The 12752-nt window shown below is 41.9% G+C and overlaps 2 protein-coding genes across 4 annotated transcripts in view; both read left to right on the top strand.

The window, feature by feature from the left end:
* RSPRY1 (ring finger and SPRY domain containing 1) overlaps positions 1-12004 on the top strand; it is a 40030-nt gene extending 28026 nt beyond the window's left edge. For both annotated transcript variants that reach the window (XM_014947356.1, XM_014947366.1), the window contains 6 exons: positions 523-666; positions 3367-3478; positions 4439-4541; positions 6044-6196; positions 8110-8214; positions 9268-12004. In XM_014947356.1, coding sequence (XP_014802842.1) covers positions 523-666; positions 3367-3478; positions 4439-4541; positions 6044-6196; positions 8110-8214; positions 9268-9364 — 714 coding nt within the window. In that variant the 3' untranslated portion in view covers positions 9365-12004. The remainder of the gene's footprint in view (positions 1-522; positions 667-3366; positions 3479-4438; positions 4542-6043; positions 6197-8109; positions 8215-9267) is intronic.
* A 435-nt stretch (positions 12005-12439) lies between these two features.
* LOC106891397 (ADP-ribosylation factor-like protein 2-binding protein) overlaps positions 12440-12752 on the top strand; it is a 6942-nt gene continuing 6629 nt past the window's right edge. Inside the window, exon 1 of one of the 2 annotated variants that reach the window (XM_014947870.1) lies at positions 12440-12507. The gene's annotated coding sequence lies outside the window, so the exon portion shown is untranslated. Of the gene's footprint in view, positions 12508-12533; positions 12675-12752 lie in introns of those variants that run through there. The other variant, XM_014947880.1, reaches the window with a different exon arrangement.

The following is a 12752-nucleotide window of genomic DNA, read 5'->3' on the forward strand; positions in this document are numbered from 1 at the left end:
CTCGTTTTGACTAAAATTGTTCACAAAGTAATTCCATAATTCCTACTGTTTGGCCTGTCTAGTCTTGAAAAGTCCAAAGCAGTAGGATTTTTGTCTCAGCCTTGTGGGGTTGTTTTTTTTTTTCTTTGTTACTTTTTCTAAAAATTTGTTTGACTACTTACAGATGAATTTTCATGAATTAACATTGAATAGCTCTCTGTCCTTCATACCTGGAGTCAGCTAATAATCCATGACTTGGGTTGTCTTAGTCTTTAAATTGACTCTGTCAACTTTCTACTGGTTTTTGTGGTGTTTTTTTTTTTTTTTTCCCTGTGGCTTACCACCAAACAATTTTCAATCTGGCCTACTCGCTAGTTTGTGTGACAATTGCTGCTATAAAGAGAAGTCACTTTTTGTCTGAAGTGACTCTAAAATGACATTGGTATATTCTTATGTGCAAGAAACTTGATCGAGGCGGGGAAAAAAGGGGCTTGTTTGAATGCTAATTTTGTCAAAACTTAATTTTTGGTTTGGTTTTGGTAGGCTCGATGTGATGCCTCATCCTTTGAGAGTGTTAGATGTACGTTCTGCGTCGATTCTGGAGTCTGGTACTATGAAGTGACAGTCATTACTTCAGGGGTGATGCAGATAGGATGGGCTACCAAAGACAGCAAATTTCTCAATCATGTGAGTATATGTCATGCCATCCTGCTGCTGATGTAACTTCAGTATTTTTTTTACTTAAAACACCTATGACAATAGCTCTGGTTATTCCGTGGCAGTAACGGAGCACTTGGCATGTTTCCTTCAATTTTTCTCTACTTCCATGAAGCAATTTTGGCTGAAGTTAATGGTGCAAGAAAAAGGCTGTATCGTCTGTGCTACAGACTGATGCTGTTCATACAAGTCACGCATCGCTGCTGGAAGTGACAGCTTGTGATCTGCTTGTCTGAAAGCTACAGGGAAATGGCTTATTTCTTGTGGTTTATTCTCTTTTTGGAAATTCTTCTGATAACAGCAGTAGTTACTCTGCTTTTTTTGTGAAGCAAACAATTGCTCACTAGGAACTAGCAGATCATCATGCCCTTGCTTTCACACAGGTCCCCAAGCATCCATTTGATTACCCTCTTTAACATATTATTAAACTAACTTTCACAAGGGAAATAATTATTTAAATTGACTCTAAGATAGCATGGCATTACTGGATCTGCTGATAACAGCAATATGGTACAGTTTGAGTATGTGACAGTTTCTACTTAATTAAAAATAAGGCTTACAAAAAGATTAAACCCTCTACCTTCTTGTCTTTATTCTGATAATATAGAGTAAGTATGCTGTCTTACTGCATCGTGTGCTTTGCTCTCCCTCGTTCAGATAACTTAATATCTTGTTCTTTTAAGTATTCTTCCTACTGTTTCACTTTTAAAATTCTGTACTTACTAGCATTAAAGCAAAATGTGGCATGTGAATATGAAGTCCAAACCTATAGTCAAAGAATAATCTCAAATGCTAGTAGAGATGTAACTAGGACTTCTTAAATCTTCATGGTAACTCTGGATGGCTGTTGTAAACTCAGTGTGCTGTAGCATAATTTGCTTCAGTATTGCCATAATATGAAGAAAGCATAATGATTACTGCTCAAAAAAACTTGTCTGCTTCTGCTTAGAGAGGACTTGCCATATAACCAGCCTTTCAAACTTAGTTTTAATAAAATTAATTAAAGGGCAAGCTTGAATTTCAGTACAAAAGGCATGTATGGCCTAGCCTACCACCACTGACCAGAATGGAAATAGTGCTGAGATTTTAAGTTGGCCACTTCTACTGGCTGAGCTTGAGTAAGAAACGTACCTGTAGCCCTTCTCTATTGTTGTAATTGCATGGCTTTCTATTCCTTTTGGAATCTAATTTAGGGGAAATTATATATATATAATGCAGAGATAAGCAGTTCAAAGAAGATAGGCCAAATACATACATGTGAGTAAAGATTGTTGTAGGAGAGAAATACATCAAGGAGATGAAACAAAGACCAGTGGCAAGAAACCCAACAGAAGTGGGAGAGCAGCTTTTCTCACCATTTAAGTCTTCCTGTGAGTTCAGTTGCTCTTGCTCCATTTCTTCTAATTATTCACGTAAATAGCATTGTCCTTTGCTGGTGTATGACGTGCAGATATCTCTACATCATATCCAAAGTCCAGCCCCACATTTCTAGCATGGAATTGCGAGTGTGATTGAAATAAACAAAAAAAACCCCAAATAAATAAACAAAAAAAGCCCCAACAACAACAAAAAACCCACCACAACAAAAACAAAAAACTACTGCCAAACACAAATATGATATAGATCTGTCATTGGAAACACTGAGTGTCATGGAAACTGCTGGAAATAAAAGGCCATGTGCCTGCCTTCAGACTGCTAAGAGGCTTAAAAGATTTTTCCCACTTACTGTTAAGGTGCTTGGTGTATATGTATTTTTCTGTCTGTGCTTCCTGTACAAGGTATGAAAATAGATGTCATCACGTATCTGAGCAGGATGACTTTCTGTTGCTACAACTGTTTTGCTGGTAGCTAAATGCGATTGTTATTTAAGTTCACCAGCTGTCTACCTGAAATATAGGGATATTCTCCTCTGTCACAAACCCCGTCATCAGAGCAGCCATATGCTCTTTGTTTGCAGCATGTGCAACAAATAAATATGACATTAAACACCTATTAGCTGGGCTTAGCTTTAATTTGGGATATCTGAGGCTTGTGTAATCAGCCCACTGTCTGGTATTTGCACTCCAGACAAACCACACTGAGCACGAGGAAGTTCTCTTCCATGAGGCATTTGGGTTTTGTGTTTGTGCTCTCCTATGTGACAGATTCTTCTCCCAATCCAAAGTTTAGTTTTGCATTTATTTGGGACCTTGGGACTGTCACTTGATAACCTTTTCACAACTTGAGGGCGGCTCGCACTGAAAGGGACACAATGTGCAACAAATTCAGTGCAGGGACTATGGGTTTGTTCTTTCTCTGTACTGCATGTTCTGGTGGCACTTGGGTATCTTGGGGAAGGTTTTACCAGTCTGGTAAGAGGGTGGTTACATTTCTATGTTGAATTTTTAAGATGCAAGGAGTTAGTTGTTTTTTTCGATAGACAGGAGTGATTTAACCTCACAGAGAATTAAACCCACTTTGGAGTCAATATCCCCTTTCCCCCACCCCATCCCAACAAATTCATTTTGATGTGAAAATAAAACTAAGACTAGCTTGAAGAAATGGTCTTCATGGGGGTGGGAGAAACCTTTCCTGCTTTTGGATGAATGGTTTAGTTGAATAAAAAAATAAATTTTAGCCCTCTGTGCTAAGAATGGCTGCAAACTGAAATGTGTTGCTCTTTTTCTGAAGGAAGGTTATGGCATTGGGGATGATGAATACTCCTGTGCATACGATGGCTGCCGGCAGCTGATTTGGTATAATGCCAGAAGTAAACCGCATTCCCATCCCTGTTGGAAAGAAGGTATTTTGTCCATCTCCTGTTTTTATCCTGGTTGGGTTTCTGCATGGGTTTTTTTTCCTCTTGCAGTTTGTTAGTCAGTGCAAACAGTGCCAGTTACTGCCTAATGCTGATGCTACTACAGGTTTAATAATTATTGTGCCTTTTATGAGTATTTGCAGTGGTTAAATGTACAAAGTGGGCACCACGCTCTTGTTCCACAATCTGTATAAACAGAATCTTGTTGGTGAAATGCTTTTTCTTTTCATAGTACAAATCATAGCACCAACTAACCTTGGAAACTTATGATTAAGACTTTTTTTTCTTAGATGTTTGTAATCCTACAAACAGGATTGAAATGTTCCTTTCTGGGATGAAAGTTATTTTAGAGAAGTGGGAAAAAACCAACTGTCTAGTTTAGGTTAAGAGGGAGTTGCACTGCCTCGCTTACTTTAAAGTCTTGCCTAGCTACTTGGACAGCACAATTCTGTTTTTCATTGCAGCTTTGAAATCTTGGTAGGAGTCTGTGCATGCCATGCTTGTGTGAACTGTGCCACCTCTTCTATTAAATTTTTTCCCACGAATGGCTAAATTAAAACACTTCTTAAAAATAAGTATATGCACAAGCATGTAAGAAACTTGGACTGTTCAAGTATGTGTTCTGAGGATATCTTCAACAGGTGTAAAATAGCGAGAGACAGAGTTGCAGCTTTTTTCTGGCTTTGGTAAATATTCTGCAATACTTCTGCAACTATGTAGTATTAGTGCTCTGCCAGAGTTTAAATTTGTTTTTTTACTATTTTGTCCTGGCTTTTTCCTTTAGTTACTGTCTGTATCAATGTTTCTTCCTCTATGCTTTTGCAAACAGTTTCTTTAAGTGAGACAATTCATAGTGAGATATGAGTTAGTTAAACCAATAATTGTGTCAGCTGTAGGTATTTAACACAAGTGAAATCTCTAAATTATCTTTGTTTTGCATGTAAGGAGACACAATAGGATTTCTACTAGACTTGCAAGAAAAGCAAATGATCTTCTATTTAAATGGAAACCAGCTTCCTGCTGAGAAGCAAGTATTTTCATCTGCTGTGTAAGTATGGGCTCATTTGGAAGGACAGTGACCTGTATGGATAATTGTTTTAATTATATGAAGTGTTTCCCATGTAAGAGGTAAATTCATATTTGCTTACCCAAAGCCATCATTAAGCAGGTTTCCCAATTTGAATGTTGTTTAGAAATCAGTGAGAAGGATATAATTTTACAGGGGGATTTCAGGGTCCGAAATAAATACTTCAGACATTTCAAAGGTCAAACGTGTTTTCTACGGTCAAACCAGCACAGTGCTGAAATGGAATGAGGCCGTAGCAAAGATAAACAAATTTCTAATACTGCTTCAGGAATTTCTGATCCTGAAAAAAAAAGCCTCAGTCCTGTAAATGCTGAAGTATGTGTATTAACTCACTGCTGTTCACTGGGGCCAGTTCTGTAGTAGCACGTTGAATATTCGTGGCAGGACACCTCTTGGTAGCATTGCAGGTAGGTGTGAGGCTTATTTTGCCAACTCTGTTAAAATTAACACACGGCAAGCTCCTCTGCCTCTCTTGGGGAGGTTCAGCTGTTTAGTTCTGAAAAGATAAGCTGGTGTGATACTTGAGAGGGCAGCTTCATTAAACATTACAGTACTCTTTAAATTAATACTACTGTGCTAATAACTTCATTTGTGTTTTCTCCTCAAAATGAAGTTCAAGATTCAAGCAAAGAGTAGTTCAGTTTAGAGTTGCAGAGTATCTTGTCTGTTCAGCTTGCAGTACTCTGTTCTTTGTGTAGAGTGTGTCATTTCTATATTCAACAGGTTCTCTTACTTGGTTAGAACTTGGGGTATTGCTCAACTCGGCCCCTTTCGGTAAATAAGACTGAGGGAGTTGACAGTTGTGGTGTTCTGACAAGGTGGCTGTGAAGACAAGACAGCTGGCCTGAGGTAATCCTGGAAGGGTGAGGAGGAACAGATGGACCTTGTGGTGAGAGAGCTCAGACCCGGATTCATCCACACAACAAGTGCATGAGCTGCGAGTTCCCCGCTCTCTGCCTGCTCGAATAAAGCAGCCAGAGCAGAGACACAGAGGTGTCCCTTGCAGTTGGCACTGCTCTTCACAACTGTCGTGGTTTTGGCTGGGCTGGCCACTAAGCAGAAGTTGGTTGGATGAAAAATACTTTTTTCCAGTGCTGAAGGAGAGATCTGAGCTGATGGCTGTAAAGAGGATCAGTTGGTGTGCTGCTCAGATGGATATGTCTGTTTCTCGGTGCAAGTGTGACTAATCCTCACCGCAGAGCAGGCAGTCATTTTTGCCTCCCTTAGTAAATTCAGATAAACCCTGACAGTAAATTCAGAAGTTGAACTAAACCCAGGAAAGTTTGTGTAGCTGAAACTGGATGTGTCAAAGGGTTTTCTCCCCATTAGCTGTAGCACATTTCTACTGAAGGAACTCATCTCTTTGTTTCAGGATATGTTTTTGTCTGGTAAGAGTTGTAAGATGTTTGGAAAACTCTGTTATTGTTTAAGTCATCCTAAAATGTCTGTTCTGCATATTGCAGGTCTGGGTTTTTTGCTGCAGCGAGTTTCATGTCCTATCAACAATGTGAGTTCAACTTTGGGGCAAAACCTTTCAAGTACCCACCATCAATGAAGTTTAGTACCTTTAATGATTATGCTTTTCTGACAGCAGAAGAGAAAATCATTTTGCCCAGGTAATTTTCCTCTCTGGTTTGAGTGTGTTTGCATAGAGAAATAAAATGCCTGATTTCTGAGGGGTATAATCTTATGTTGTACTTGGCAAAGTTACCTTTTATGGTAACCTCCTAGGTCCTATGGTAACCTCCTATGGTAACCTAACCTATGGCACCTCCATAGGTCTCTTTCAGAAGATTATTGGACCGTTGTAACTTCATGAGTAGGGCGGGAGATATACAATCAAAATCCATAAATTAATTTTCTTTTGGTAATACTAAGCTAAACTAAAATTAACTACTGCACACTAATACTGTTTTTAGTAAAAGCGCTTCCTCCTAAGAATGATTAGGTTGGTTGAGGAGGTATAGTCTTAATTAAAAAAAGAAGTCTTATTTAAAATTGATCTAACTTATGATGGTGGCAGCATGGAGGTATTGAATGATTTTAAGACTTGAAGCTGTCCTCCTTTTCTGATCCAGATGAAAATTTCCCCATTTGTGAATGATAGTACTGACAAAGGCTATTCAAATTTAGAAGTGCTTTCCCAAAGAAATATAAATCAAGCCAGATAGAAACAGGTTTGGATACATTTTTCCTTTACAAATTCCTGGCAGGAATGAAAACTAATAGCCTTTCTGGTTGTGGTCATTAGTAAGAAAATTATTTTCTGGAACACAAATGGTAACAGTAGACAGTGTAATCTGGGATATAGTGTACCCCAGATCTGCAACTTTGTCTAAAGATGGGCATTCTGGAGTGGTGCTGGTTAGAGGCTTGGATTAATCTTTTGTTGCTTCTAATTAAGGGGTGGGGTGTTGGAGATGGGTACCCCCAACTATAATAAAATTTAGAGACTAGTTTTGAATTGCCTAGCTGTTCAGTCAACTGAATTGAGTACTCGAGCACCTTAGTGTTTAAAAACAAAAAAAACCAAACCATCTTACTCCTGGATGCGAGTCACACGCTGGCAAAGTTTGAGGCTTGCGATGCTGTATTTATGCAGAGAAAATCAAGTGCAACTTGCAAGACCATTTTGTACTTACATATAATGCCAGAGTAACTTACACCAGCTTGTGACTGCAGGGGCTTTAAGTGAGAGTCTGATTTTAATCCCTTGAGGTGATCTGTTAGTTATCGTTCTTGGTCAGCCCCCTGCTCAAAGTCAGTATTCTTTTCTCTTGTTCGCATCATTGGCAATAAGCCAATCCTAAATTAAAATATGGCCTTGATCTTAAAAGTGATAGGGGAAAAAAAGGCAAGGGTCTGAGTGGAGCTTAACTATCCATTGTAGGAATTAACATAAACTCACATAGAGCTGTGCTGAATTTAATGCATTGAGTGCTGGGGCATGGTCTGGGCTGGACATGTCCTCCTGCCACTGAGCAGTTGTGACAGGTAGTGTGTGTATGTGTCTTCCTGTATGTGTTCCAAACTCAAAATGTCTTATTTCGTCAAACAGGGAGGTTTCTATCCATTTAATCTCCCTTGTGGTCATTGCCATACCGAGCTGTTGATTTCATTTTCAGTTTCTTTTCGTTTAAACTGTGTTACAGCATTGTAGGGGTTTCTGAATTTTATTGATCCATGGGCTTGTGTGGTTTATTTGTTGTTTTTTTTCTTAACTCTTAAAAGTACACAAATACTAAAGAATTTTTTTTGAAGTGTTCAGCTGTGGGAGCTAGAAGAATTGTAATCTAACAGCCTCCTGACAGACCGGAGTAGGGAGTCAAAAACTGTTCTGAGCATCTCTGGGTGTGTTAAGAGTTTTCTGTGGGAAGTTCTGCTTGATGCTTATCTGCAGTAGCGTTGAGTAGCGCAGGCAAGAGGCGCATCGCTTGTGATGCGATACTTGGAGCAGTTGTGAATATATGGTGAATCAAACTAACCTTTGAGGGGTGGGGGGTGTGTATGTGTGCCCTTTTTTCTCCAGACACCGGCGCCTGGCTTTGTTGAAGCAAGTGAGTATCCGAGAGAACTGCTGCACGCTTTGCTGCGATGAGGTAGCAGACACAGAACTCAGGCCATGCGGACACAGGTAAAAACCTTCAAAACAAAACCAAAAAAACCACCACACACACACATACACGCACACACATGCAAAACCCAACCAACCCAAGTCTCCCCCCTCTCCCCCTCCCCCACCAAAAAAAAAACCCCAACAAAACTTCAAAACAAAGAAACAGAAAATACAGGAAATGTGTTTGCCGTTGAGCTCAGGTGAGACCAGCTGCTTGGTGAAACCTGCTCATCTTGATTGACTCCTCGGCAAAAAGGAAATAATGAATCCTTGTAAGGATGTGATATATGCAGCATAGTATTCTCACCTTTCCCCTTAGCGTGCCCCCTGAGCAGATTTAATCCTTAACTCTGTGTATGTCTGGAGCTGGGGAGGTACTGTGGCTACAGAACTACACGTGCTGTCCCTGGACTAGCAGATCTCCAAGATGAGGGTTTTAGGTTTTGCTGATGAGTACTTGCTTGGTACTGGTGCTGTGAAATGCAGATCACACTGAGAAGAGTAAAAAATGCATTCTATACTCATTAAATGTTCAACAATGGATTGTCTCAAGACACAAATTCCTCTAAAAGCTAAAAACGAGCAGTTTGAGCAATACTGCATCTGAGTAGCCCACTAGGAAATATAATGCAGTTAAATCCAGTTCCTTGGTGTTTTTAGGGCACTCGTGGGGGCAGCCTTGCCACGGGTCTTCTATCTGGGTGTTGCAAAGTTAAAAAAAGGAGATGTGCCCAGTGTGCCCCAACAGGAAGCACGCAGGGCACAGGGGCTGCTGTTCCCCAGACCAGAGCAAGTGCTGGGATTAAGAAAAGTGTGTGGGTGTAATCCCAGCTGCTGCACCGGTGGGTTCAGGTCTGCAGGATGCTGAGCTGCAGGAGCTCTGGAGCCCCTCTCAAAGCCTATGGATCCACAACACCTGACTTGCAGTTCTTAATCTCCATGCTGAAAGATTGATCTTCTCTGTGTTTCTAACAGGCTAACTAAACTACTTACTGCTTGATTTATTTTTTTCTTCTATTTTTACATCATGTAAATGCAGGCTTTAACTGATTGTCTTTTCTTCTCCTTCAGCGACCTGTGCATGGAGTGTGCCTTGCAACTGGAGACCTGCCCTTTGTGTCGACAGGAAATACAGACCCGAGTCAGACAGATCTCTCACATTTCATGACACATGTGGAAAAATACCACAGACTTGTTTTTAATTAACTCCAACCAATACTGAAAGGGGAAAGCATCTCTAACCAATCTTTACGCACATAGAACCATAGCCACGGCCAGATTTCATGCTAAACTGTAATCTGTTTATCTTAAAAATGAGATCTTTAATAAGCTATTTCAGTTTGCCAGCGATGGGAGCTGGTTTCACAGTAAGAAGAGCTGGTAGGTCAGTGTGCTATGGCTGTGGGTTCCTCCAAGCAAGACCATAGGAGAGTCTCTCTTCTTCCCCCTTTCCTTCTTGCCTGTCGCAAGTGCTGAAAAAAATTTGCACTGGAAGTACACGTACAATGCATTTTAAAAGAGAAAAGAAATATCTCCTCAAACATTGCAGTTCTGTCTTGTGCTTGAAAGTCTCTTTTTGGCAGAAGTCAGTACTCAAAGGAGAATGCCGATGTTTTCCTGTTTAATGTAGCCTCCTGCTGGTCAGAGACTCTGTATTTTTCCAACAGTGGATATAAAACTGCTCAAAGACTTGATCTGTACACGGACTGAAAAGACAGTGTGGAGACTGTAGAGAAACTCTTATGTTTTAATAATTTGGTGATTCCAAAGAATGTTCTGATTTGTTTTTAAACGTTAAAAGATCGGTGGTATTTTCAAGTACATAATGTTTCTGATGCTTTTAACTTCAGTACCCACATTTTTTTGTGAGGATATAATTTTCAGGAGGTATTCTTAATTATAACGCTGGACTGGAATTAATTTGATATTCTGGGTATTTTTTAAGGTATCATTGAACATCTTTTTTAATCAGTGTTGTTTTTGAAAGTTATGTTCGCTTTTGAAATATTGAGCTATCTTAAAAGATTGCAGGAGAATTTAGGGCCAGTTTATTTAAAAAAAAAAAGTTATTTGGATATCAAGTTTGGTCTTACTCTGTAACTCTTTAAAAATTCACCTTGCTTGCCATGTGTCAGCCCTGCTCTGAGCAGGTTTGGTGCCACACTTCATATTTTTGATAGGGATCATACAGTGGGAATCTCTGCTCCAGTTTAGTTACACATTTGTGATGTTTGTATGTTAAGGATGCATTTCAGCAGGCAGCTTTTGACTGTTTACTAGGTTTCTGCAAGGAATCAGGGTTCACAGGTGGTGTCAGTGAAGTAGCACAAAAATTGGTGGAGTTAACGCTTATTTTGCACCAACTGAGGATATAACTCGGTCTCTTCCAAGACTTCTACCGGTTGCTTTTTAAAAATTACTAGCTATATAGTAGGCTAGTAGTAAAGTAGAACTTTACTAATTCACACACCACTTACACCAAAACCATCCCACTTCTTGGCAGTGATTCAACAGCAGAGGCTGTTGTAGTGAATTCTCATCCTGTGATGCACCTTATTTTTAAAATGGTTTATTATCCTTACTGTACTATCAAATGTTAACAAAGCAGAGCTGAGGCTGCTGCTTCCTGCTGAACACTCTTGCTTCCCACTGACCAAATTGGTATCTGAGAGCAACAGCTTTGTGCACAGGTTCCAGAATCAAGCTCTTGGACAACTCCTTTCACCTTCTGCCTTTGCTAACTTAAGGGTGCTGAGTTTCATCCAGATTTAAAAAAGAAAAAAGGAAGAGTGTGTCTCTGAACCTCTGGTGTATAATGTGTGAATTAAGAAAGTTCTGTCCATCATTTTCTTGTTGACTGTTTTTCCAAATACAGACTGAATCCAAAAACAGAGTGCTGGTTAGTCTTTTTGCTATAAATGTGAATTCTCTTCCTCCTTGGATGCCTGTTTTGATTAATGTCAGACTGGCAAGCCTGTGCCACAGGGACCTCATTTCCTCCCTGACTCTACTTTACCATGTTTTGCTGTAATCCATGTTGCCAGTCAGGACCGGGTCCCTTCCTGCTCGGTGCTGAATGAGCTAACACCTGAACATCATCACTGCCACAAGGATCTTAGAATCTCAGAATCACTTGAAGTTTTACATGCTTCCAAATGCAATGATAAGTCTTTATCCCTAAGGTCCAAAGATACTTTAGGGAAGAGGTGGGACAGACACATTTTGAACTCTGCCTTAATAGATTCTAGTAACTTCAGGGCTTTGGTTTCCCTGGCCAGAATTAACTGAGGTAAAATTTTCAGAAGTGCCTAGGACTCCTGATTCGTATCAACTGCTGTATTGAGATTAAGCTCTTAAGGTCCAGGTCCATGTCCACAAAGGCTTCTAGATATCTGGTGTCCCCTTAAAATGGAGGTGACCTAGGCCTTTGTGGACACAGGACTAGGTGCCTGCGTTCTTTGTTTAAAAGATAAGAATGCTTTGGAAAATTTTGCCCCAGACTGTCTTCCATGCAGCTGGTGCTGGGCTGAGAAAGGCCAGTGGCACCCGAGGAAGGAGCTGTGTTGTAGAGAACTGTCCTGTTCATTTCATGAGTGAAAGACTGTACTAATTGGACTGGCTTTCTGCTGAAATCCACGGTCATTGTAAAGCTCAATCCTCTGTGACCGCTGCAGTGCCCACCTCAGTCCTTGCACGCCCTGAAGGCTCTGGGGCTGGGTCGGGGAGATGGTGGATCTGCAGGACCTCGGAAGGCAAAATGAGTTGTAGCGAAGCTGTCCATTCAACAATAAAAACATCTTGAAGGCTATTTGTTGGGTTTTTTTTTTAATTCTTTCACTTCTGTTGAGAGCTGGCGTTACAAACACCAGAGGGCGGGTGGGCAGCCTGTGGAAGCAGGAGCCGTCCCTTGGACGAGAAGGTGGCAAGATAAATGGTGTACACACTCGAGCTCACCTCCCTGCACCCAGCTGAGGGCACCCCACGCCCTGGTGTGGTTTGCTGTCCTCCAGCCCTCGGGGCCCTGCTGTGAGGGGAGAACCCGCTCACACAGCGGCCGCGGGCGTCATAACGAAGCACCGTCGGTTTGATTTCCTTCCCGCCGCCACCCGCCCCAGGCCTGAGGGCCCACCATGGCGGCGGGGGCCGCCTTCCCGTCCCCGCGCTCTCCCATTGGGCGTTCTGGTTTGTAGGCGGGCCCTCCGCACCGCCTTCGCCCTGCGATTGGCTGCGGGCGGGGCGGAAGGGAAGCGTTGCCTAGGAGACGGGCGGGCCGGAGGGGTGGGCAGGCGGCCTTGGCTGCCCCGAGCGGCGGTAGGTGCAGGGCCGGGCCGGGTCCCTTTCCGGGGCGGTGGGAGGTGACACGGGCCAGGCGCCCGGTGCCTCGGGAAGGCGGGGGCTGACAAGGGCTAGTCTCCTGGGGGCCTTTTGGAGAGGGAAAATAACGGCCCGGTCGGCTGGGGCCTTTTGGGGAGGGAGAGGTGAGGCGGGCCGGGTGCTGCGTCCCCTCGGGGGGGGGGCAGGGCTGGGGGCGTTCCCCCCCCCCGGAAGGCGGGGGG

Source organism: Calidris pugnax, unplaced genomic scaffold, assembly GCF_001431845.1.
Source record: "Calidris pugnax isolate Ruff unplaced genomic scaffold, ASM143184v1 scaffold30, whole genome shotgun sequence".
Taxonomy (NCBI): domain Eukaryota; kingdom Metazoa; phylum Chordata; class Aves; order Charadriiformes; family Scolopacidae; genus Calidris; species Calidris pugnax.